Genomic DNA, 26,559 nt, shown 5'->3' on the forward strand with positions numbered 1-26,559 from the left:
CAGGAAAAAAAGGTTAATTGAGAATACAATGTAGGCTGTATTAATTAAGCTTGGTTACTGTGTTAAGATATGAGTAGTTTAATCTGGATTAATATAAACAATTGCCATGTTTGAAATGTTAAAATTATGCAGAAAAAAATAACGTGCATGTTTTTTAACTAAAGGACTGTACCGAATTACCCATTATCTGTAATTATCTATACGCTGCTACAGATCCTCCCTATATTTATTCACTTTTGCATTTCTCAATATGCCACAAGTGCTGCATAAAACCATTAGGATGAGGGATGTACTCTGGCAAAGATAGCTGAGGAGAAGGGAACAAGAATTCATTTTACTATGAACACTTGGTAATGTAGTTACCTACGTGTTGTTTCGCAAAGATTATATGCTAGTGAGACTCTGTATGTGAAGTGCCTCTCAATCCACCTCCATCCACTCTTTCTTTGCTTACGCTTTCTGAAATCTAGACATTTTTAAGTGGTTTCTGATGGTGTGATTGTTTTAGCTGTCCACTGTGCCTTTTCTTTGAACTGTCCAGTAGCGCCTGCAGGGAAGATGATCTTCAGGCTCGTTCATTAACACATAGATAAGTTATTTCCATTTTTTATACATAGTGACTTTGGAAATAAGGTTTAGTGATCTCACTGACAAATCTAGTGTTCGTTGTCTCTTTATTTCATACAATAACTTCCCTTTCCCCAAAAATTTGTATTAGAAACACTCAAAACTTGTCTACCTTTCATAATTTTATGTGAAACGTTTAACTGCAAAAAATAGCATGGCTTCTAACATCTACATTACGAAATTGTGTTTCAGCTTGTGCATACAACTACTGCTTTGGCAGACTGAGATGTTTCCCAGGGAACTCTCATAAAGCTTTGAATGTTTCACACTTTCTGTCCTGCTGCATTTTAGAATAAAGAGAGATAATAACAGGTTTGGTTATGGGGCTTACTGCATGCTTATACTTCTAAGTGCTCAGCCAGTGTTTTCATACTTTAACATTAAGGCTATCATCTTGTTTACTAGACAGTTTTTTGGGCTTTGCTCATGCTGTTGCTGCATACCACATGCCCATCTGGAGGTTTTTCTGTTGCTATTTCAGAAGACTTCTTGCAACCACTGCAATTAAACAAGGTTGTAAAAAGGAAAGCTGGATTTTATTAAAGTGCATTTTGTCATTGGTTCTGTTTTCTGTGACATTGGTTTTCACTGCTGCTTTCCATGCTCATGGTGGTGGAGATCTAGTAATCAGCCTTTCCATAATCTTTATCAGGAAGGCTTATTCTTACTGCAGATGTGACAGTGAACATTCAACTATTGGTACAATGTTCTGTTTTAGTGAAAATGCTGCGTACTGCTGAGAATCACTGAATTGTATTGGTGGGAAGAAGCCTCTGGATGTCGTTGGAAGAACAGTGCTCAAATGAGGACCAACTGGCGGCAGAATACATTCAACTATCTTAAACAAAGCTCAGCCCCAGCTTTTTAAAAATGTGGCTACTTGCTATCATACTGTTGGAGCAGCCTTATGAAGACCAGCAAGAGCAGAGCTGCTGAATGAGGTTGGGTTAGCCAGGAGCTGAGGTGACCACAGCACAACCTTATGGCACCTGAGCAGAAGAGTGAGGTAGTGATAACAGCAGTATGTGTCAACAGTCCAGTGATCACTAGGTGACAGTCAGATAATTAGCCATGTTCAAGGCTAATCTGGGAAATTTAAACTGTGCAAGGTAAGGGTTGGGAAGAGGTACTCATATGGTCAGGACAGGGGCCAGGGGCTTGGTGAGGGAGAGCTGTGGTGGTCCTCCTGAAGCTTGGGCAGGCTGAGGGAGGTGCTGGAAGGGGAGCTAGGAGGGAGGGGAGGAGGGCTGATGCTCTCATAAGCTCTTGGTAAGTATGAATGTGGTGCGTTCGGGCAATAATAAGCATCAGTGCTTGTAATTCCTTAATGTGGTTGCTTTTTAGGGGTGGGAGTAGGAGGGAGAGGGAGAAGTTACTTTGACATTACTTTGGTCTGTTCAGCCTTGGGAAGAGAAGACTGAGAGGGGACCTGATCCAGGTCTATAAATATCTAAGGTGTGGGGGGCAGAATGGCGAGGCCAGGCTGTTCTCAGTGGTGAGTGGAGACAGGACAAGGGGAAACGGCTGGAAACTGCAGCATAGGAAGTTCCGCACAAACATGCGCAAGAACTTCTTTACAGTGAGGGTGACGGAGCACTGGAACAGGCTGCCCAGGGAGGTGGTGGAGTCTCCTTCTCTGGAGATGTTCAAGACCTGCCTGGATGCCTACCTGTGCGACCTGCTGTAGGGAACCTGCTTTGGCAGGGGGGTTGGACTTGATGATCTCTGGAGGTCCCTTCCAACCCCTACAATTCTGTGATTCTGTGACATAATGCTTAAGGGCTGTCTGATGCTTCTCGTTTTAATGCGGCTTGCTTGGGTATCAGTATTTTGGCGGTTATTTTGTGTACTGTAAAGATCATTCCCTTCTCTCCCCCGTGCTGACAGCTCCTTCACCGGGAGAGCTGTCACCGGCACTCCGCGGCCTCCCGCCACCCTCAGCCCAGCACCGGGACGAGGCACCGCCCGGGGGTAGGCGGCGCCGCTGCAGGCCGCTCTCCCTCTCGCTCCGGTCCGCCCCCCCCGGCCTAGGCCGCGGGACTTGCGCGCGGCAGCCGCGGCGACGAGCGGGATGGCGCCGCCGCCGCTGCTGCGCGCCGTCATCATGGGCCCGCCGGGCTCCGGCAAGGGCACGATCTCGGCGCGGATCATCAAGCACTTCGGCATGAAGCACCTCTCTAGCGGAGATATGCTGAGGGACAACATGCAGAAGAAGACAGGTGAGCGGCGGGGGGTGGCTCCGCCGCCAGTCCCGGGCCCTCCCAGAGCACGCGGGAAACGGAAAGCTCTGCACCAGTCTCCTTGCCGCTTACGTTTCCTGGAGCTCCACACGAGGCCTGTCCCAGGGGCTGTGAGGCCGCGGAGTTCCTCGTAGTTCCTCTGTCGGAAGTGTTTGTCCCGAAATGGGCAGACATGTGTGCAGTGGGGGTGTTCTGAAAAGCAAAGTTTTTCTGAAAGTTGTTCTGAAAAGCAAAGGCAAAGTTTTCAAGCTGTTTGCCTTAATCTGATTTACCGTGTTGTCCTGTCTTGATCTCTGGCTCTCTTCCAGTGCAACTCTTCTTTTTTTTTTTTTTTTTTTTTTAATTTTTTTACTGATGACAGGTCACCCTCTGGCTTGCAGATCTGCTTTTATTCATGGTGGGGCTGAAAATCTTGCAGGAACCACTTGTGGCTGCTTGTGGTAAAGTGAGGGTGTTGGTGCCTCACAAGTTGGAAGAACTTGTGAAGGACCACCTACCTTTGCAGCAGCAAAGCAGCAGCATGGTTACGTAACTGTTGGTATTGGTTTTGAAAATTTGTGAACATCCTTGAAAATGAAAAAATGATCTGTCATTATGAAATCAGCTGGTTTTGATTTCCACATATCTTCACACAAACCATGTTCGCTTTGTAAGAGTAATGGCCTTAGCTCGGTTGACTGACCTCACTGTGTTTGATATGTCCGAGTTAAACATTTGCTAGGAGCACCACCTCTGCATGCATATCTGAACACATCCAGAGTTTTGTGTGATTGTAGAGTCAGAATAAGTTCTCTCAGAGACTCACAAAACAAAAATTGTTACTGCTATGAACCTTCAGGTTAAGTAAGATCCAGTGAGAATGGAAGACTTCCCAAAAGAGAAAGAAAACACACTGTTTATGAAATAGATTACTTTTGTGCCCATTGAAAGTGTTGCACCTTGGAAGCAGGATCAAAGAATGTAAACAGAGTCAAGCTGAGGAGTGTATGAGAAGAATAAATACCCACTGATTGATTTGACAAGGGAGTTTTGGAGCAATGGAAAGAAAAGTGATTCAGCAAAAATGATCTCAGAAGTGTGGACAGATTAAAGGATCTGAAGGAGAGTGGAAACGTGCAAATTTGTTGTGAGAGATCAGTGAACGATGTAGGAGGTGTTGAAATTCACTCAGAGTTAGCTAGCAGAACTTAAAGGAATTGACTATGGAGTTTTCCATTCATGACTTATTGCACATGAAGCTCTGTTTTAATTTTATTAAAAGTAAGCTACTATTTGCAGAAACAGTCTCCGAATGTCTGAGGTGAATATTAAGGTAGTGAGAGTGGGTAGGATGCTGAAAGGGCTAAGCTGGAATGAGAGGCACTTCAAAGAGCCTGGACCAATGTAGCTGAGGGAAGGAGGAAAAGAGCTTTGGTAATAACGGAGTCTTGCAGTGCTTAGTTCTTTAGGAACTGTAAAGCTAAATTGGATAGTTAAAAATTTGGAAAATTAAATATAACCAGTTGCTGTATGGAACTATTTTTAGCACTTGCTGTCTTTTGAAAGCAATCTTTGTTGAAAAGTCCTTTTGAGCATGAGTGTCCTTAGCAGTTTGCAGTTATTGCCATGTTCTGCTATGTCAGAGAGTGGAGAGTTGGTGACAGTCTCTACAGTGCTTAGCAGCCTGCAGTCTGAATGTGGCTGAAGCTTGTTTGCTGTATGCAGTTAGGACAAGCCAATTTTCTGAAAAACTTTTAGCAGAAATACCATTTTTTTGCTTTGACAGGAAAGAAAATGGTGTTGCCTTTTAAAGCCAAGGACTGGTAGTCTCAGACCCAAGCTTAAACCAAATCAAACCAAACCAACAAAACTTCACTAACCCCTCTCCATCACAACTAACTGACTATTCAAGTCTTCGGTTAATAGTCATGACTTGGGTTGGATATTAGGAAAAATTTGTTCTCCGAAAGAGTGGTTAGGCGCAGTAACAGGCTGCCAAGGGAGATGGTTGAGGTCACTGGAGGTGGGATCTCCACGTGTGGTACAGAGGGGTGTGGTTTAGTGGGGAAATACTGGTGGTAGGGATTGGACAGGATGATCTTGGAGGTATTTTCCAACCTTGTTGATTCTATCATTCCATGATTATTTTTTCCTCCTGCAATAGTTGGCTCTAGAAGATGAGGGGCTTGCAGTTACAGGCTGTGTTTCCTCTTCCACAGTTCAAATAATAAGACATGTCTGCCTTATAACTTGCCATATGCTTCACCTGCCTGCGCCCAACAGCTCACCTGTCTTTACAAAGAATGTTGGTATTACCATTTTCCACCAGGTTTGCATTGCATGTACTCTTAGATCATTGTGGCTTGAGCAATATGGTGGCATGAATCTAACAGATTTGGGCATCAAGTGCATATTCAATTGTACACTGTACAGCTTTCAATACTGCATCAGGCGATGGGGCTGGCATTTTTTACTGCTTCCTGCTGGAAGTGGTCTTATTGTGTATCAGTAATGTCAGTCCATCCCATCCTCTTGTTTAGCTTACTAGATCTGAATTGTCCATTAATAAACACGTAAGCAAATCCACGATAAAACAAAACAAAACAACTTAGGTGCTATTTGAGGTGACTTATTAAATTAGCTATTTGCTTTATAAACTAAGGCCACAAAGACTTTGTGCTCAGAGTAGAGCTCAGGCAAATGGATTTCCTCCTGGCTGTTCCCATGACTTAGATGACCTGCAGCATGACAATGCATGTGATATCAGAGTGTGATATCTGGATCTGTGATGTGTAAAGGGCATCTTAGCAAGCTGGTGGGCTAAGCAACTGGTATTAAAGGGTAGTCAGCGTCACGGGAAAGTACTAGTGGATGTGCACTCCTAGAAATAGTTTACAACATCTATAAACATCTTGTAACTCTGGTAATCATAAAAACTTGTTCTGGCATGTGTGCCTCATTGTGTGCTGCTCTCTTAAATACTTGTGGAGTTTCCATTTATAGAGAAGTCATAGAATAATAACTAGACATTAAACTGAGAAAATCAATTCCTCAGCAGGAAATCTGAGGGCTGGCGTCATTACGGAGCTTGGATGCTTAATGTTTCCTTATTCTTGTTTTGAGGACTCGTCCTGGTTTTTGGAACTTATCTTTCAAATACTCAGCAGTAAAATTATTTTTGGGCTGTGGGGTTAGAAGTAAACTGAATGCCTCTGTTGCTATTTGTGGAGCCACAGTCCAAACAAATTAATCTGATACATTTGCAAAATCAGATCCCAATGTCTGGTTAATAACTTTACTGATCTGTGCCATCCTGATCAAAGCCAAGTGTTCACAGGGTTGTTGGCATTTTTTTAGTTGCTGGAGGTCACAGGTACTGGGACATGACTCCTCTTATTTCACAGAAGTTGGAATGCTTGCCAAGTCCTACATTGATCAAGGAAGGCTTATTCCAGATGACATCATGACACGGCTGATGCTGAATGAGCTAAAAGGTCTAGATCGATACAACTGGCTGCTGGATGGTAAGTTACCATATCGGATATTACTATGTAAGGAGAGGAAATACGCACTAGAAAGCTTGGTTTGTTTGATTCACTAGTGGATACCTAACCTTTGGCACCACCCTCGAGGCACGGTATTTTACAGTGTAGGTTGCCAGCTTCTGCTGAAACATTTGGCAGCTCCAGTTTCTTCAGCTGCAAAGTGCACAGGATGCATGCTGCTTTCAGAGTGTTAAAGGGACATTAATTTATGTTGAAAAGGCCCTTTTACTGAAAAATAACATTTCAAAACTGGTAATTCTATTAATTCTTATTTCCCCTCCAATAACAGAGGCTTCTTTTAAAATATGGATTGAGAAGTGTTTTTTTAAACAGTCCTTGGAGTGTGGAACACTTGAAGAAAGGGTTGAAGTAGTTATGTAAATAGAAAAGTAGGCAAGCATGTGAAACAGCAGTAAGTGCCATGTGTAATAAATCACTAACAAAACCAGTGCTCAGGAATAAATCATTGTTCTTAAAGACCTCCTTTAGACCAAATTGCATGTGGATTCTTCAGTGTAAGCTTATAGCTTCAGCATTCACACTTAGGAGAAAATATCTTTACCACACTATCATGGACTGATGGGTTCTTGCTACCCCAGCCCCTGGGAGTACAGTTGGTTGTGCATCACAAAGATAGGGTCTAGTGTGGATGTATGTGTTTTCACATTCTGACCACAGCTTGTCTCAGTAGATAAAACTGAAAAGTTTTTGATGTGGCTTTTTGTTTAGAGGGAGTGAAACATCCATACTGCTCTGTGTTAGTAATAAACAGAAGACCAGGGAAAATGTGGGCTCTCTCTGGAAGGAAACAGAAGACCTAATTACCTATGATATAAAGGCTGAGATACTCAGTTCTTTTGCTTTAGTCTTCAATGGCAAGTGCTCCAGCTACACTCCCTAATTCACAGAAGGTAAAAGCAAGGTCAGGGAGAAGAATAGTGGATATACTGTAGAAAATAGGTTTTTAGACCATCTAAGGAATCTGAGGGTGCATCGGTTCATGGGACCTGATGATATGTATTCAATGGTCTTGAGGGAACTGGTGAATGAAGCTGCTAATCCACAGTGCATCGTATCTGAGAAGTCATGGCAGTCTGGTTAAGTTCCCCCTGACTGGAAAAAGGGAAACTCCATCCTGTAGTGCTTTATTATACTTCTTCAGTGCCATGAACCTTCGATTTTTAATCTCAAAGGCGCTGTGAAGAGCTCCTCAACAACACATGCAGCATGCAAACTAAGCAGGAGTTGGAAACCATGGTGCAGTTAGAAAACTATGATGTAATTGCTGGCATGGAAATGTGATGGGATGAATCGCACAACTTGAACACTATAATTGAGGGCTACATGCTTTTCAGAAAAAACATGCAGGGAATAGTGGGGGAATTGCCCTTTATGTTATGAAATTGAGATTGTGCAGAGCTATTTCTGAGAAACAGCCATGATCAGGTTGAGAGCTTGTGGGTTAAAATTAGGGATTAGACCAATAAAGGACATCTTGTGCCTATGGGTTTAATAGGCTACCTGATCAAAGGGAGCCTGTTGATAAGGCTTTCTTGCTTCAACTACAAGAAGCATTGTGGTTGCAGGCTCTTATCCTCATGGGGTATTTGAATCACTGGAATGCCTGCTAGGAAAGCAACATGGAGGCCTGCAAGCAATCCAGAAAGCTCCTGTAGCCTGCTGGAAACAAGTTTCTGGTTCAGACATTAGGCTGTGTGACCAACCAGGGGAGAAGTGCTAATAGATCCACCAGTGGAAATGACATCATTAAAGAGGTTAAGACTGGAGGCAGCCTGGTATGTAGTCACTGGGCCTGGGTTGAGCTCATGATCTCGAGGAATATGGGCCTAGCAAGAAGCAAGGTCAGGATCCTGAACTTGAGAAGAGTGAACTTCCATCTGTTTGATTAACTATGAGATTCCCTGGGAAGCTGTCGTTAAGGACAAAGGAACAGAGTAGAGCTTGCGCATATTTAAGGAGAGCACAGAATCATAGTACAAGAGATCTCCATCTCCCAGCACACCCAGTCAAATGGGAGAGGCAGGAAACTAGCATGGCTGAGTGGAGAGTTACTGGTCAAACTGAGGGATAAGAATATACATAAGAAATGTACAGGTAATGGAAGTAGGGACAGAGTCTGGAAAGAATACAAGGATGCTGTCTGGACATGCAGAAATAGGATCAACAAAGTCAAGGCCTCAGTGTACTCACAGTCTCTGGTAGATATATTGTTTTTAATGCAAAGGGAGAAAATAAGAAAATAAGAGCAGTCCCGAGTGTTTGTAGATTGTTCTGTTCCTCTTAGAATGAGCTGCCTATGGCTTTTATTGTTCAAAATATGCATATTGTGGTGGGTTTTTTTTTTTGTGAGTAAATTGGTGCATAATACATATGAATATGGGGTATTTTTGCTTGTTTGTTACACTTCTGAGAAGATGCCTATATGAACTGAGGAAAAGGAAGCTGGAAGACATTCAACAATAGTGCCATGAAACTGAAAAATCTGCTGAAAAAATTATCAGAAAAATCTGATGTCTCTTTAGCCTTTACAGCATGATAATACACATTTTCTATCTGACCAGCAGTTTCTCTACTGTTGAAATCCAGCAAATTCTCATAACTCTGGATACTTATGGAGTTATTTCCTTCATAAAGGTTTCCCTAGAACAGTTGCTCAGGCACAAGCCCTGGATAAAGAGTGTCAAATAGACACTGTGATTGACCTAGACGTACCATTTGAAACCATAAAATGTCGTCTCACTGCACGTTGGATCCACCCTAGTAGTGGCAGAGTCTACAACCTTGAATTCAGTCCCCCCAAAGTGCAGGTAAGCAGTACACATATTGATACTGGTGCTAAATAAATGTTGCCCTGCATTTGGAATTGTAGTGAAATATTGATGTACATTATTGCAAAATAGAGTAGTTCAGAAGAAAAAGATTTGTTTTGTCTCTTTAGAGCACAGAAACTCTCTGCTAACACACTGCCTCTTGGAGAATGCCCAGGTAGAAGCTCAAGCTCATGGGCAATTTGCTTGCCCTCTGCAGAATGAAACACCATGATGCCAGCTCCTCATACTGTTTCATAAGCTCGTATTATTCACTGATCTGGAAGACCTGCACACCTTCATGTGAGCTGGGTGTCATCTTAGCCTGCTTTGCAGTTACTAACTGTGCAGTCTGAAATGTCGTTTCCCTTCCTCTAGAGGACTCATTCTTTGTATCCAGGGTGCGCATTAAGTAATGTACCAGTCACAGATATCCACTTGATACTTTTCCTGATTAATTACCATTTAATCAGGGTATTTTTAGAGGGGCAGTTGTTATATTGTTTAATTGCAAAATTAGATATAGGAACTTGGTAGTATGAGAAGCTTCTCAACAGAACAAAAAGCTTAAAGCTTGAGGTGTTGTAAAACAAGAACAGTAAGCTAATAATATAATGGATATACATCATTACCCTAAATTTTTTTTAGGTACTCAGTTCTGTATCATTCTTAACTCTAAATAACTTACCTGTTGCAGCATCCCATTTTATCTGGAAGTTCTATTAAGTTGCATCACAACTATAGCAGGCTTTGTATTTTTGAGGTTACAGTGTTGCAGGAAAAGAATCCAGTGAAATACCAGTGAAATTGCTTAAAGTGAGCAATTGCAAACATTAAGTATAGTTTAAAACTGGAATTTAAATTATGGTTACTTTTAATTGCAGAAGAACATAGACAAGCAGCAACAGAGCATTACCAGACATAGCAGAGTGGGTTCCAGCTATAAAAGCTCTACTATGCACTCCGCTCTACCAATCACGTAATTAGTGAAGGAAGTGTATCACAACATATTAAAGTAGTTTGTGGAATGACACTGAACGGGTCCAATGCAGTTGTCTGTGTTGTCTGGTAGCTCTGAAAAAATTTCAGCCACCTAATTGCTCATCTGTACAATCAATGAATGCACAGATGTTATAGTTATGAGATGTACCAGTGCTTGGCTATGTAGTTACTACACCAAAGCAGAAAAGATGCTTACCCATATCCTGAGCTCGCTTACAAAACTCCAGCAGAGTGGATCTCCAGAAGAGATCCTTCCCCGCTGGTAGCCAGCTCTTAAATGGGTCTAGGAGAGGTAGAGCCCGGCTCCGCCCCTTCCAGCAGCACAACTGAATTGCCTTCACCTGTGCTGCCATGGCTGACCCAGTGCTCGCCTCAGGTGATCAATCAGAGGTTCAGGCCGTGATTCAGCAGTTCCCATACACTCATGAAAACTAAAAGACTGTGGCTTGAGAGTTCATACAAAACTGCAGTCCTGATACTTAACAGGTGCAACTAAGGCACTATTATGGTTGCCTTCACAGATGTTAGATAGAAACCCCTGAATATTTTAAATTATTGTATAATATAAAGAAGGTAAGTTTGACCATGTAATCTCTAATATCTCTAATATCAGACATGTTCTGGAACAAGTTTTCTTCATGCCTTCATAAACAGGGCAGCTTATTCAACACTGACATTTATCATTGGTTCTTGAAACTGCCAAAAAACAAGCAGGAAGAAGGAACATTTCTGTTGTCTAATAGGCTTTGTACTTAAAAGATAACTAATATTTCCACTTCAGATGTCAGATTACACTTGCCTTTTGGAACAAATGAAAATAATTGACGGTTTAATTAGTATGTAAGAAGGAACAGAGAGTCCCCTATGTCTGTATGGTGTGTTACTCTGTAACTAAGTGCACAACTCAGTGCAGCTAAGGAGATGCATTTAAAGCTACTAGTTAATTCTTAACGAGGTTCCTGTATCTTCCACTGTGCCAGTGACTGATGATTTCCTTGGCTGTTGCTTGTTTCAAGACTTAAAAGCACACTAACCACTTCAAGCCCTTCGCGAAACTGGTCTGAAATGTGTACAAGAGTAGGAATTGTCACATAGTAAGCCCATGCCTCTGCTTACTGAACTGTAGAATTGTTTCTGTTGGCTTCCATGTTATATTTTGCTGTCATATTTATCTGTTGCTAAACATTAAGTCTTCTGCAGTGTGACTTAAAAAGGATCGTGAATTCCATTCTCCATTTTGCTGTCATCAAACTAAGGTCAAATTAGCTTCTTGCTTGCTTGCCCTTATGCATGAACATATTACCAACCACCTTCTTCTTCCTCTTAAATCCAAAACTCAGCATCACATGAGCTTCTGTGAAGAAAATTAACTCTGTCCCAGCCAAAACCATATCAGAAGGCTCTGTCTACATGTTTCAATATTCAGCAAACGTTCCAGAGACCTAATCAGTAAAGTAATGATAACCTCATGTTCTCTGTAAATACTCTGAAAGTATTTTTATAGTAATTGAATATCTTACTTGAAAGTCAACTTCTTATATTCCAGGTAAGATAGAGATGGCAGCTTTTATCTTTATAAGCAGAAACCTACACTTGGACTACCTGAAATCTGATCATAATTTAAATGAAAAAATACACAAACAGAAATATACATTAGTGTTTGCTGTTAACCAACGCATTTGGTTTTAAACTATGATTAGGGCATTGATGACATTACTGGAGAGCCCCTTGTTCAACGAGATGATGATAAGCCAGAGACGGTTACCAAGAGGCTGCAGGCTTACGATGCACAAACAAAACCTGTTCTAGAATACTATCGGTAAGTAGTAAAATAACTATGCTTCTTCCACATTAGCACAGCAAGGAAAAAATCCCTGTAGTTATAGAGTTCTTAAAACAGTCGGTGTGGTATGAGTAGCAGTGTATCTTTCACTACCTTTTTAAGAAACAAAAATAGTACAATCAGTAAGATTTTGACTGTTGCATGAAACTTTCTGATGATCCAGCTTAGCACAACAGCCTTTCATTGGAGCTGCTTTTAGCTTTACACATAATGCTAGGCATTATTCAGTGAATTATATTAGTGATCTGAGTGATGTAGGTCTGTTTAGTAGGGTAACAGAGACAGTGCCTTTCTTGGAAACCTTCACAGTATTTTTAATTTCTGCATGTGTAGAAGTCCTTGTAATACAGCAAGAGGTCAAGAAACTGATAAATAGAAAAGTTGTTAATGAGAATTTAGAGGTGTCTGTTCTAAGAATAGAATTGTTACATACGAAGCTAACAACACACATAGAACAACGAGCTGTTTGAGAATAATACCATTTGCACTGTGGAAGAGTAGAACTGTATGTAGTCTCTCTTTATGCTAAGCTGGTCTGCTCTGCTTTATTTAAATTGCTTTATCTATGTTAGTAATAAATAGGTTAATACTTGATCACTGTATAGAGATTTGTCGTCTTACCTCACCTACGGTAAACACACTAGACTTCTTTTAAGAACATCCTGAAGTAACTGTCCCTTCCTCTATCTCTTTGTATCTACCGCCCTTTATTATGCTCTAGGAAAACTACTTAATAGAAAACTAGGAGCTCTATCTTTTGGATTGGTTCAGTTTTAGAAAAATAGCTGTTTTCAATCTAGAATTTTTTTTTCCTGACTAGTATCTTTCTGAAGTTTACGAGCTTGTAAATAGGCCTAATGACACACTGCAGATAAGACTAGCTACCAGAGTTCCAAACATTCTGATTGTGCCTGGCTTGATTTTCGAGATCTGACTCTAAAATGCAGTCAGTTGGATGACTGCCATATAGGATGTGCTGTATGGCTTGACTGCTTCTTAAGTTTTACCTCTAATAAGTTTTATTAATTGTTCTGTAGACAACTACCAGCTTTTTGAACTGATGTGGCCAATAGTATACTGTCTGAAGAACACACTAATGCATGTAGACCTGCATTCCCAATGTTCTGGTTGCTCTTGGCATTAAATCGCATACACATCAGTACACTTTGGCCAGGGCAATCTTAAAGCGAGGCAGGGATCCTGGAAGGCTGAGGCAATTTGACTTCTATAACACTTTTTTCTTTTTTTTTTCCTCAGGGAAAAAGGGCTGTTGAAATCCTTCTCTGGAACAGAAACTAATAAAATCTGGCCACATATCTATGCTTTCCTCCAAACCAAGTTGCCGGATGTGAGCCAGAAAGACACTGCCACTCCCAGGTGAAATTAGGTCTAACTTCTGCTCACTGGTCATAGCACACACATGATTACACAAGATTCAGCAATCAATAATTACTCTTAAGCAGTGTACCAGACTGATCAATAATTAAAGCCTACTGTTGTCCCTAAATTACATTATGATAAAACTATGTCTTCTCTGGTTCTCTCGTCAACACTGTATTTGTTTTTAATTTTAAAATATGCCTGATTTTCATAATATAGTAATTGACTTTAACAAAAGCAGATACTCTTGTGTCTCTGTTAATCAGAAAATAATCGTGTTTGGTAATAATAGTGAAGGAGATACGTTTCAGAATATAGCATACAGAGGATTTTTGCTGATTTAATCATTCACTAACTGCAGTGTGAAGCAGTGACAAAAGGTATGGAAGGAAGTTTCTTGAATGCTTGACTTGTGGCCTCCCAGAAGCTGTGAGGGACTGTGGCTGCAGGAAGCACTTTCAACCCCAAACTGGCACAGGACAGTTTGGGTTGGAAGGGATCTTTTAGCAGTCATTTAGTTCAAGCTCTCTAACACGTAAGGACATGTTTCATTTTATCAGGCTGCTGAAAGCTCTGCTCATTCTGACTTTGAACACAGCTTCCTTGGCAACTTCTTTCAGTTGCTCAGCCTTTGTGGGGGAAAAAAATAAAAATTATATACAGTGGTAGCTTAATCAGATAAAATGATAACATTCCTTAGCTTTACTGGTTTTGCTGGGCTTAAGTTACCCTTGAGACTTAGTGGATGATTTGCCCTATTGCTGTGGTTCTATTTCTGCCTTTGGCTATATTATTGGCATGAAAAATTTTGAATGACTTACAAATTCATTTGGTAAAGCCTCTGCCTTTGAGCAGCTGTGCAAAGCTTCACTAGTAAAAAGAAAGCAGACACTGAGTAGTTAGTATAATTTGGTAAGCCTGTAGAGATACACTGGTCAAAATTGCCTATCTTCCCCTTTGTCTTTCAAAAAGCTGCTCTTCCCAAATGCCTGTGATAAGATTTCCCTTTGTCAAATTAGTTTCTTTAATGGAGCAAATTTTAATTTAGCAAGCACAGTTTTAATGACTTCATACTGCTAATTCATGTCTCTGACCAGCTCTTTTGTTAATTTATTCACTAAGTAACTGGATTCACAAACCTCTATATACTATGCTTTTAACAGTCCAGATAATGCAGATGTTGCTATTCTTCAGTGGATTTTTTTTTTTAATGTTCACCAGTCTGAGTTTCAAGAAGGATAAGCAAAACCTGAGGATGAAACAACTCTGTCTAAGCAATGTCTGAGGTAGCCGTCTTGTCTTGCTAATGCAGGTCTGTCTCCTTTTGCATTGACTCTTATTAACTGCAGAGCTGTCATACCTTGGTCTGCGTATTCATGTACAGCTTTACTATTGTCAATACTGAGCAAGTCTTGAAGAAGATGGGTGCTGTAGAGTTTGTAAAACCTTCTCATTACATTTCTGCTTATTTCTACAAAAAGAAACCATGCTTGCTTTCTTGCCCTCCATGTGGTTTGAGACCTTCCCCCCACAAGTCAAGAAATTTTAATTACACATAAAAAAATAACTTTCAGTGTATCACAGGTTGGTAAATAAATGTGGCTCTACTGCTAGTAGTAGCAATTACAAATCACTGTGCACTATACATTGTCCTTATAACACATGTATATAGCAAGAATTTAGTTAAGGAACAATCTGAAGCTGCTAGTTTCCCTTAATTATTAACTTAGGAGGCAGTGTTCACTTTTTCTACTCTGGAGCAACTGTCAAATTAATATGCTTTATATATAATTTCCATCTGTGACAGATCTCCTTTATCCTCAGTTTGTCAGCAAAGAAACTGGTAGGGAACAAACACTAGGTACAGGAAAAGGTACTGCCAGTTGAGCTGAAGTTCTCGTTTCTGCCACTGCAATTACACTAATAATGTAGTATATACTGTAAACTTAAGACTTGCTCTATTTTCAGCCCACAGCTGCAAACAAGTCTCAGAATAGCTTTAGCCTGAATCTGTCTGAATCAACTGTAAGTATACTGGCAAAGCTACTAGGAGTCTAGATACTTTCCCAACCTTACAATTAAATCAATATTGTTAAAGTATCTGGAAACCTATAGCACTGTTTGAAATGTAAGCTATTTTCATTGGCATATTTGAACTACAGTATAGATTTTTATATGTAGAACTGCTAAAGCAGTAGTAAAGCAGGATAGGATTCTTGACTGCAGAGGTTCTGTGGGACATCTTAAAACAGGGTTTAGATTTCTAGCTCCTAAAACAAACCATTTAATAAATTTTCACTTTAACTGCTTAAGCTGACCATTTTGTTAACTCACTTTAGTACCATATGAATTACATTTGAAACTCTGAAAGATGTTATCATGACATAGCTTTAAATATGAAGACTGCTCTGAAAGTAATGCCTACTACTTTATTATGTTGCACTCATTATGTTGGTGGTGGTATGACAATAGAAGTTGAACCTCCCCACCAGTATTCCATTACATTTTGTTGCTGTGTGACAAACGGCAGCAGAGGGGCAGTCTGACAGTCTGACAGAATGGCATCTGACATGGAAGTGCATATGAAGCAAAGGTGTGTCACTGAATTCCTCCACAAAAAAAAAAAAAAAAGAAAAAAAAAAGAAAAAAAATTTAAAAAAAAGAAAAAAGAAAGAAAAAAAGAAAAAAGAAAGAAAAAAAGAAAAAAAAGAAAAAAAAGAAAAAAAAGAAAAAAAAGAAAAAAAAGAAAAAAAGAAAAAAAGAAAAAAAGAAAAAAAGAAAAAAAGAAAAAAAGAAAAAAAGAAAAAAAAGAAAAAAAAGAAAAAAAAGAAAAAAAAGAAAAAAAGAAAAAAAGAAAAAAAGAAAAAAAGAAAAAAAGAAAAAAAGAAAAAAAGAAAAAAAGAAAAAAAGAAAAAAAAGAAAAAAAGAAAAAAAGAAAAAAAAAGAAAAAAAAAGAAAAAAAAAGAAAAAAAAGAAAAAAAAAGCTGCACCCACTGATATTCATCAACACTTGCTAAACATTTATGGAGCTCAAACAGTGAATGCAAATACAGCGAGGCAGTGAGAGGCACTTTTCAGCTATGGTAACTGTGAGTCACCTTTAATGGTACTGATTTTTAAAAGGACTACGTGCAGGCTAGTGAAAATACAAAGTAAATGGTGGAGACTGTGTTGAAAAAATAGTGTTCCAATAGCTATTTTGTGGCTAAGAATGTGTCCTTTCAAATAGCGTTATTATGCTCTTTCATCTATTGCAGTTTCCACAGAAGTGAATATGAGGCATTACTTTCGGAGCATCCTATATATTTTCCTAGCCCTTGTACATAAAGTTCCCCCTGTCCCTTCATCAAATACTTCTCTCCATGCAGAGCCTTGGCTTTAAAAAAATAGTTTAAGTTTTTTTAGAAAAATGAGAATCAGAACCTGAGGGCATACAGCTTGGCACTCATACATAGACAAGTGTTGATTATGTTTTAGGACAAAACCAAGTTTTAATGAAGCACAATGTGACATTTAAATCCCCTTTGTAGAGGTAGAAACCCAGTGTTTTAACCTAATCCATCCAGATATGAAATACTGATACCAGATACTGATTTATTGCTATTAGTGATAACCGAATTTGAGAGCTTATAATGTGAACAAGGTAGCGTAAATACAGTTGTGATCTCCAATTCAGAGTAAGACATCCACATCTGTGATAAGACAATAGCAGATTCTAACAAGAATCTACTGCTTCTTGTAAACATTGTATTTGTGCAGATTCTTTTATCATACTTTGATTTCTAACGTTATGAAAGGCAAGGTTAGTAGCAGAAAACACATCCAGTTTCACATTCAGCAATATGAGAACCCTGCTCTTCAAGGACAACCAAAAACCTAGCAGCACATTTTTCAAACAATATTACAAGTTTTTCTGAATTTCCCGCCCCCCCCGCTCAACCCACCCCCCAACAAAAAACAACAACAAATCTGACACCAAAAATAAAGTGCAGTACCCAGAAAAATAAGTGTCAAGAAAATAGCCATGTTCTTTCCTTTGTTAAGAAAAAAAAAGGTACTTGGCCTCAGTCTTAACAATGCTATACTGTGTCCATCATTTTGGATTCTTCTTCATCTCTTTGTATCACAGAGTTTAAACTGCAGACATTTGTATTTATGGAACCTTGTAGATCACCTGTGTTCTGCAACAGATGAAAAATCGACAGCTTAATTCTCCACAACCGCAGGGAGAAAGGAGAACTTCTAGCTTGAAGACAGACTCTTCATATTGCCTACCTTAAGATGAGACAAACATGCAATACTAATAAAATAAGCTTACAAAAATTCATTACCCAATATTACTGCACTGTGTTAAAGTGCCTTTTTTCTTTTTTTTAAATTTAAGTTAGCACAGATTGTGTTTGGTGTATTTCTAGCACTGTAGACTGTACATTAACTAGAATTTAACTATGGAGCTTGTCTGAAAAGTACTTTAATCAAATTAAAACTAAAGCTAAGTAGTTTCAACTATATCTCCTCTAATATCTGATTTTCGAAGATCTTTTCAGTTGCTTCTTCATTCCAGGATATGGCCATCACTAGTAGTCTAACAAAACATGTAAGCAACCTTAAGCTTTCTTCTGTGACAACAGGCGATCTTCAGGCTTCACTTTGCTGCAGGATCCTATGAATTGCATTGATTATTTTAACCTAAAAGCCTCTTCCCCTGCTTGTGGTAAGGTGTGAATACAATTCTATCATTGCATCAGCTTTATGATGCAGCATTTCTTTTTCAACAAAAATAGAAAGGTGCTGAACATTTGCTTTTCACCTTCTCCTGATGGAGAATCATAGGATCACCAAGATTGGAAAAGACCTCCAAGATCATCTAGTCCAACCATCCAGCTACCACCAACACTTCTCCACTTCTTCTAATGCCCAACCTGAACCTACCCTGGTGCAACTTGAGGCCATTGCCTCTAGTCCTGTAATTAGTTACGCAGAAGGAGAGGCTGACCTCCACCTAGCCACAACCTCCTTTCATGTAGTTGTAGAGAGCTATAAGGTCTCCCCTGATCCTCCTCCAGACAAGTTCTAACAGGTGAAAAGAGTATATATATGCCTTGCATATTGATAATACTGGAAGTTATATCCTGAGTGCTCTGTTCTAGGAATAATTCTCTTTAATTGCAGAAAGATACAACTTCTCAACATAGGAATTAATCCCAATTTGGTTAAGTTCATTTCTAGAAGTAATAAACTTACCTGTGACAAAGATGTCAGCTGTTCTACAAGACTAGGATTGATAGTGGGATTATATAGTAAGATAGCCTGAAAGCTATCTGATTGCGACCAGATTCTTACTCTTGTCTTGAATGCCTCAAGTTCACTTTTAAATGCCTCAAAATAGCCTTCTCCTGTCTGCAAAAAGAAAAAATGAAGTATCCTCATTTCAAACAGATTATTTTATGAATTGCAAACCTTTTGTTTATTGAAAAAGTAATGAATAGCCAAAAAAAAAAAAAATCATACCTAAATTTTCACTAAGACTAACTGTAGTACTTAAACACAAAAGCAAAGTCATTTATTCATCTAAAGATGTGTAAAAAGAAATCTCATTTTAGCCCTTCTTTTATTAACTTTAGAAAAACAGGTGCCTGTTCTAACATTCTGGCCAAGAGAAATGCACAAGTTGACTCAGTCTGCAGAACTTCTTAAAGGATTTGACTGAGCTCCTATTAATGTGGTATTAAGACCCATCAGACATGAATAACTGAATACAGTCAACAGCAAACCAGTTTGAGTCTTTCTACATTTCTTCTGCATTTTTAAGATAGGAATTACAGCAAAATATCTATGAAGAACTGCTAATAAAACATGTCCCCATACTACTAAGTGAATAAAATACTTAGCATCTTGCAGCTAGGAAAAAACCTACTTTAAAATACTGGTTCCTTGTAAAATGTCAAGAGTTTCTACTATCATTATACAGTCACTTACTTTGGCTTTTTGGAAAAATAGACGAAAACAGCCTCTTGGATCCACATTGCAATTTTTGGCAATTTCAATAATAAACTGCATTACTACTGCTTGGTGTGCTACTTGTTCCATCAGAGCTCTTTTCTGGGGAAAAAAAAAAGAAAAAAGGTTAAAAGTTACAATTTAAATATATTTCCTGTAACTATGTTTATACAGTTCACCATTAATTTATTTCATTATCTAAAGAGATAAGAACTGAGAGCCACACAAGCAAGGGGACTGTTACTTCACTGAAACTAGACCTAATGCAACAACATTTTATGTAGCTTTTTCCTCCAATTAGAGTAAGCAAGAGGGGAACACTTGAACAGCTAATGAAGTTGGACGACTTTTCCAAAGTGCAAGTGGGAAACTGTATACTTTCAAACAATTTAAAGATCTTCATACCTGTTCAGCTTCTAGATGAAAGCACCATAACATGAGATATTTAGACGTTTCTTCACTTACAAGATATGGGTGGTCAGACAGAAACCTTTGACTATCATCCCATCTTCTCATCATACCTAATTAGAGAAACATAGGTTGAGATACTTGAAACGGATACGTGATACAATGCAGCAAATCAAACAATCTTTTGAATTGGAAGGGACCCTAAAAGGTTATCAAGTCCAACTCCCCTGCAATGAATGGGGACATCTAAATCTAGATCAGGTTGCTCAGAGCCTGGCCAGCCTGGCCTTGAATGTCTCCAGGGATGAGTCTTCCACAGCATCTCTGGGCAACCTGTTCCACTGCTCACCACCCTATTTTAAAAAACTTCTTATGTCCAATCTAAATGTCCCCTCTTTTAGTTTGAAAGCATTTCCCCTTGTCCTATCACCACAAACCCTGCTACAGAGTCTGCCTCTTTCTTACATCTCCTTTTTAGATACTGAAAGGCTGCTAACAAATCACCTCCAAGCCTTTTCTTCTCCAGGCAGAACAGCTCCAGCTATCTCAACCTGTCCCCATATGGGAGGCATTCCATCCCTTGGATCATTTCTCTGGCCTTTTTCTGGGTGCGCTCCAACAGGTCTATGACTCTCCTGTACTGAGGGTTCCACATCTGCATGCAGTACTCCAGGTTAAGGTCTCACCAGAGCACAGGAGCAGAATCACTTCCCTCAACCTGCTGGGCACACTTCTTTTGGTGCAACTCAGAATACAGTTGGCTTTCTAGGATGTGAAGGCACATTACTGGCTCAACTCCAGCTTGGCCACTCACGCTCTACCCTTATATCCCACAACTCGTAGAGATTGTGAGCATTACCATGACACAGGTGCAGCACCTTGCATCTGGATTTGTTAAACCTCATGAGGTTCACCTGAGTCCATTGCTTGAGCCTGTCTAGGTCTCTCTGAATGACATGCCATCCCTTGAGCACACTGACTGCACCACACAGCTTGGTATCACCTGCAGACTTTCTGAGAGCGCCCTCAATCCCACTGTTGATGTAATTGATGAAGATGTTAAAGATCACCAGTCCCAATACTGACCCCTGAAGGACACCACTTGTTACTAGTCTCCCATCATTACATTAAGGTATTGACCACTACTCTGTGGTCATACCCACCAACATACCCACATACTGTGGGTATGATCTCACAATCAGTTACTTGACCACTGAACAATCCATCCATCATATCTTTCCAGTTTGGAGAAGGATGTTATGGGGAACGTTGTCAAAGGCCTTACTGAAGTCCACACAGATGACAGCAATGGCTCCACATCTATTGATGCAGCTACACCATCATAAAAAGTAATGAAGTTTATCAGGCATAACGTGCCCTTGGTGAAGCCATGCTGGCTGTCTCATATCACTTCCCTCTCTGCCACATGCCTTAGCATAGCTTCCAGAAGGACCTGTTCCATCATTTTTCCCAGCAATGAGCTGAGACTAACAGGTTGGTAGTTCTCTGGGTCATCTGTTCTACCTTTCTTAAAAATGAATACAACATACAGTTCTTTGCAGACACTGCAGTCTTCACCTAACGGCCATGACTTATCGAATATCATTGAGAGACAGGCTTGGTGACTGTCAGTAAATTCCCTCAGGACTTTGTGAAACATCTTACCAAGACCCATATAGTTACGGATGTTCACGTTTCTCAGTTGGTCATGAAATTGATCTTCATGTACAGTAGGAGGGGCATCACTCCCACAGTTGCCACCTACTGAACCATCCACACAAGAGCTATATGTAGAGCACACACTAGTGAAAACTTATTATTAAGCAAAGTTATTCAGTACATTAGCTTTCTCCTTGCCTGTTGTTACTAGCCTGCTTTTGTTGCTCACTAGGGAGTGCATGCCCTCCTGGACTTCCCTTTTCTGGTTGATGTACCTATAGAAACCTTTCTTACCCTTCTTTGCGTCCCTTGACAAGTCCAGTTCCAGTTGGGCCTTGGCCTTCCTGATTCCACCCGTACAAAGCCCAGCAGCATCCCTATACTCCCCCAAGGTTAGCTGTCCCTGCTTTCACTGCCTATGCATTTTCTTCTTGCTCTCCAGTTTGACCACCAGGTCTCAGTTCAGCCACACCTGTCTCTTGCCTTCCTTTCCTGACTTGCTACACCTGGGGATTGAGAGCTCTTGTGGCCTAAAGAAAGCTTCCTTAAACACCTGCCATGTCTGCTCTGCTCCCTTGTCCTTAAGGACAGATTCCTAGGGGGTTTTGTTGACTAACTCCCTGAAGAGTTAGAATTTGGCTTTTCTGAAATCAAGCTTGCAGTAAGTCTCAAGTAAGCTACTTGCATTTATACCCCTGTAGAGAATCACAGTTGCATCCCCAAGGATCATTAAGTCCAGCCCTTGGTTACAAGCAGGACTACTCAAAATTCAGACCTTATGTCTGAGAGTGCTACCCAAAGGCTTCTTGAACTCTGGCAGCTTGAGGCTCGGACCACTGCCTTGGGGAATCTGTTCCTGAACATGCTTTTGGTCAAAGAACCAATTCCCATCTTGAGCCTCCCCAGATGCAACTTCATGCTGTTGTCTGGGAACTGCTGAATCACGGCCTGAATCTCTGATTGATCACCGGAGGCAAGCAATGAGTCAGCCACAGAAAACAGGTGAAGGCAATTCTCATGTGCCACTGGAAGGGGTGGAGCCTTGCGCCACCTCTCCTAGACCTATTTAAGAGCTGATTACCAGTGGGGAAGGGTCTCTTCTGGAGATTGCTCTTCTTAGAGTCTTCTCAGCAAGCCCAGGACAAAAGTAAGCCTTCTGTTTATTCTTCTTTAGCGTGATAACCTGTTTAGACTAACTTTCTTGTATATTTCTTAATTATAACATCTATATATTCATTTATTATACAGCTGTTCTTCATATATCACTACCAGTCAAATAACTTGCTGCCAAGCAGTACCACACATAGAAGCTTATACTCATCTGTCAGCATATAACTCTGCTAAATATGACCTAAACTAATCTTAATTCTGATGAATAAATATCTAAGAGAAACCAATGATGGATATTTCTTTTGGCTTTCTCAGCAGCAGAGATGTTCTACATAAATTCTTTATTACATTAAAGGCAGAGCAGGATTCAGAAAAAGGGCTTACACTATATGGCTAGTGAAGTCTATGCTACCCCTTGGCAGCAGCAAGCACAGAATGAAGGAAGTAACATACTTTTTCCTAGGAACATAATTATTTTGAATTAAAACAGCATGACTTTGAATTAAAGAGGTAAAAAAACCCCCACATTCTGTAGGAAGACTATTTCTATAATTGCTTAATCTGAATTTAGACAAAGTAACTTTGCCTAACTCTTGACTAGGAAACACAATGAAGCCAGTTTGTTCTGCTGAAATTCATAGCAGAGAAGACATCTTCTGATTATGTCATCAGTACACTTAGTAGTCCAGATACGCATATGGCCACTGCTACTATTTACATACCCATGGCAGTATCATGCCTGAACTGGAGATCCCTAGAAGCCAATTTTGTGAAACTCAGCTCATACAACCAGGTATATTTTGCCAACTCAGTCCAATTCTTGATTGGTCTGAAATTTGACATATGGCTATACTACATAATTGTCTGTAAACAGCCTGCAAAAAAAAATGGGAAGTACTTAGCAGGACCACCACAGTTTCAGATTACAAAATGAGCTCTGCTTAGAGGTTCAACAATTACAATGGAACTAAAGTGACACCTAGTGGATAGATAAATACAATTTTAACAAACAAAACTGTGCACATACACACAGTATGTTTACAGATGTTTACCTTTAACAATCATTCCCTCTGACACTTAATAACCACCAGAAAGCCACTTCTTAGAAGGAGACAGCTTCAGACAATCCTAAGCTCACTTCTATACAGGACTTATGTATGTTTCCATGTATATCCCTAACTTCTCCAATGAACAGCAAAAAAAAAAAAAAAGTTACTTAGACTTTGGTTTTAAGACCTTAGGCTTAGTTTTTAGTTAATGGTCCTACTGATCACAGGTGTTAACAAGCAGTTTACACCTTATTTCACTTTGAAATGATTATGTGTCTGATAAAATAAAGCTAGACAGTCTGCTAGTCAGGTGTTCCATTTGTTAGCACCTGTTCTGTTCCTTAATGAGTAAACCTTCAAGAAGTTCGTAGAGATTTGAACCGGAAAAGTTGGAAAAAGTGCACTTACCAAAGTGTCTAATCTTTTGTTCATGTTTTTTCATAAATGACTCAGCTGCATCTTCATCTTCTGTTTCTTTTCTTTTCTGATTAATAAAACTCTGAGGAAGACAAAGACTGTAACTACTACAAATCTCCATACCTTTTTGCAATATACAGGACTATTACATGTCATCATGTTACCCTCTAAAGGAAGATTCTAATTTAAGAGTCACATCACATGCTTGAGAAGATTTTCTTTAAAACAAGCATATTGCCTAATAACAGACTTGGAAAGTTTCATCATAGTTCACTAGCCAAAAAAAAGTTCAGAGAAAAGTCAGTACTCAGGAAGGCACACAATGATTTTTGCACAAGAATAACGTACCCTGCAACCCTGATGCAGCTAAATCAGTGAAATTATGAGATATGCTAGGTGTTCTTATTTCAAATTAAGTTGTGAAAGCAAAGCAGATATTCTACTTGAAAAGAGTTTTTGCTAAATAACCTATATTGCAGTTGTCAGTATTAAAAGCAAACTGTTTTATATTTGAGAATCTTGCAGAGAAGCAGACTCTTGGTGTGAAGAAGCAATTGTTTGACCCAGTTTGGTAATATATGTACTTTATGACCACACAAGTTCTGATCTCCACTTCTGGTAAGGAAATGTCATTTAGATGTGTAGCATGAGTGCAGCTTACTCCCTTCCATGAGGCAAAATAAAAGTAAACAAGAAAACATTTAACACACCTTGTGATTTTGCACTAAAAACTAACAAGTGTGATGAAAAATGAGGGTAATATATGTTTTGATGCACAATGAAATAGGCCATACCTTATTAAATACCTCCTTACTAACAAGATCTGTGTTCCATAGGTCCTGTCTTTCCCCTTGGTTTAGTGCTTCTTCTTTTCTTCGCCACTCCTCCTCTCTCCATCTCAGCTCTGCAACTTCAGTCTTTGATTGAGCATGTTCTTGATCGTAGGATTCTGCATTATGCAGTGCTAAGCTACCAAGTTTTTGCTGGGCTTCTGCAAGATTCCATGTGCATTCTACAGAGTGCTTCACAAACTCTTTCTCTTTTTGGCAGGCTAATTCGATCTCTTGGCTATAGGTCTGTGAGGAAAATCAGACGTGCTCTTTATGGAGGGAAAACCAACAAGTTCACAAATTGTATAGGAGCAGACAGGCTTAAATGCTAAAGATAAGGCTGATCTGGAAGGCATCTCAGAAGCAGCATTCTATCTGCAAGAGTGATTAAGTGTGGCTTAGTACAGGTGGGATTTTAGGATGACATTTCTTCCTCAAGCTATATTAATTTTATAAGTGTATTAGCAAAATCTTGAATCAAGTACTGCTATCAGTAATATTTATACAATCTGAAGACTATTTCTGACACAGTTGAAAGGTTCTCCTGTGATCTCCCTCTGGCTGGAATGCTAGCAACAGATAACTAAGAGAACCCTTGGATAAATACTTTGAACACACACTTCTTAGAAGTATCAGTTTTGTGATGTAAGATAACAACAGTAAAGTGCCTGCATTCCAATGCGGAGTAGTTCAACAGATGGCCAACATCTTTCTTTGAACTGACAACTGAAAACAATGCAAGTTATGAAGTGGCAGAGGCCCAACGCAAGCATACTCTTTTTGATCAAATCTATCACACGCTGACTCGTACTAGGAGAGAACAACCTCTTCAGCACCAGCACTTACATTGCTTCCAGATGTGTGCTGGAAGTTTCTGCTCAGAAATCCAGGAGTGCTGGGAGTACACCCCCACTGTGCCTTCCCACCCCTCTCCACACATATTCATCCCTCAGCTCTCGGGGGCCACCTCATAAAGCCTGTGCTATGAAAATGTCTGACTCAGAGACAAGAAGGCCGACGCAAACTGAAAGCATACATGGGGGGAGTCTCTTCTGCTTCAAAGTTCTGTGCCAACTCTCTGGAGCATTTCCTTTCTCAGAGATGAAAACCTCACTGTTTGGAGGACTCGGTAACGGCTGCTACGTGTGATGTAGGCTGATGACACACGAACGCAAAGAACTCACGGCAATGAACTTATGGAGGCCGGCTTGCAGAAAAGCACACAGGCCACAAACCCGGCGTTCAGACACTGACGAGGGCATCGCTCCGGAGCGGCTCTCCCCGCGCCACTTACCAGACGTGAAACTGTTACCCGCGGGCAGCGCCGGCCGCCAGCCCCCACCCTCCACCGGCTCGCTCCGGCCCCAGGCGCTGCCGCCCGCCCCGCCCCACGGCGCGCCCCCCCCGCCTTCGCGGCCGCCTCCCCCCGACAGGCCAGAGCCGGGCGGGGCGGCGGGGCCGGCGGCGCTAAAGCGCCCCGCGACGGCCGGGGAATTGCGCCACCATGGGCTGCGGAGGTGCGCGACGCCGGCAGCTCGGTGCGTACCTGCAGGCGCTGTCGGGAGCCCGGAGACAGCTCCCGCTGCCCGTCCTCTTCCACCGCGGCGCTGCCGTCCCGGTACCGCGGGAGCCACAGCGCCAT

General features: G+C 40.5%; 2 protein-coding genes across 2 annotated transcripts; one reads left to right on the forward strand and one right to left on the reverse strand.

The window, feature by feature from the left end:
• Positions 1 to 2,698: 2,698 nt before the first annotated feature.
• On the forward strand, positions 2,699 to 18,033 carry AK3 (adenylate kinase 3; the record flags this gene model as incomplete). Its single annotated transcript, XM_079548826.1, has 6 exons — positions 2,699 to 2,846; positions 6,251 to 6,370; positions 9,047 to 9,219; positions 11,922 to 12,040; positions 13,322 to 13,441; positions 18,009 to 18,033. 6 exons carry the CDS (start codon positions 2,699 to 2,701, stop codon positions 18,031 to 18,033), a joined length of 705 nt encoding a protein of 234 aa, XP_079404952.1.
• Positions 17,524 to 26,559, reverse strand: CDC37L1 (cell division cycle 37 like 1, HSP90 cochaperone; the record flags this gene model as incomplete). The annotated part of the gene is made up of 7 exons (XM_079548825.1): positions 17,524 to 17,625; positions 18,689 to 18,844; positions 19,424 to 19,546; positions 19,850 to 19,965; positions 24,079 to 24,169; positions 24,882 to 25,163; positions 26,464 to 26,559. 7 exons carry the CDS (start codon positions 26,557 to 26,559, stop codon positions 17,524 to 17,526), a joined length of 966 nt encoding a protein of 321 aa, XP_079404951.1.

This window comes from Tetrao urogallus (assembly GCF_951394365.1).
Source record: "Tetrao urogallus genome assembly, chromosome: Z".
Classification (NCBI taxonomy): Eukaryota; Metazoa; Chordata; class Aves; order Galliformes; family Phasianidae; genus Tetrao; species Tetrao urogallus.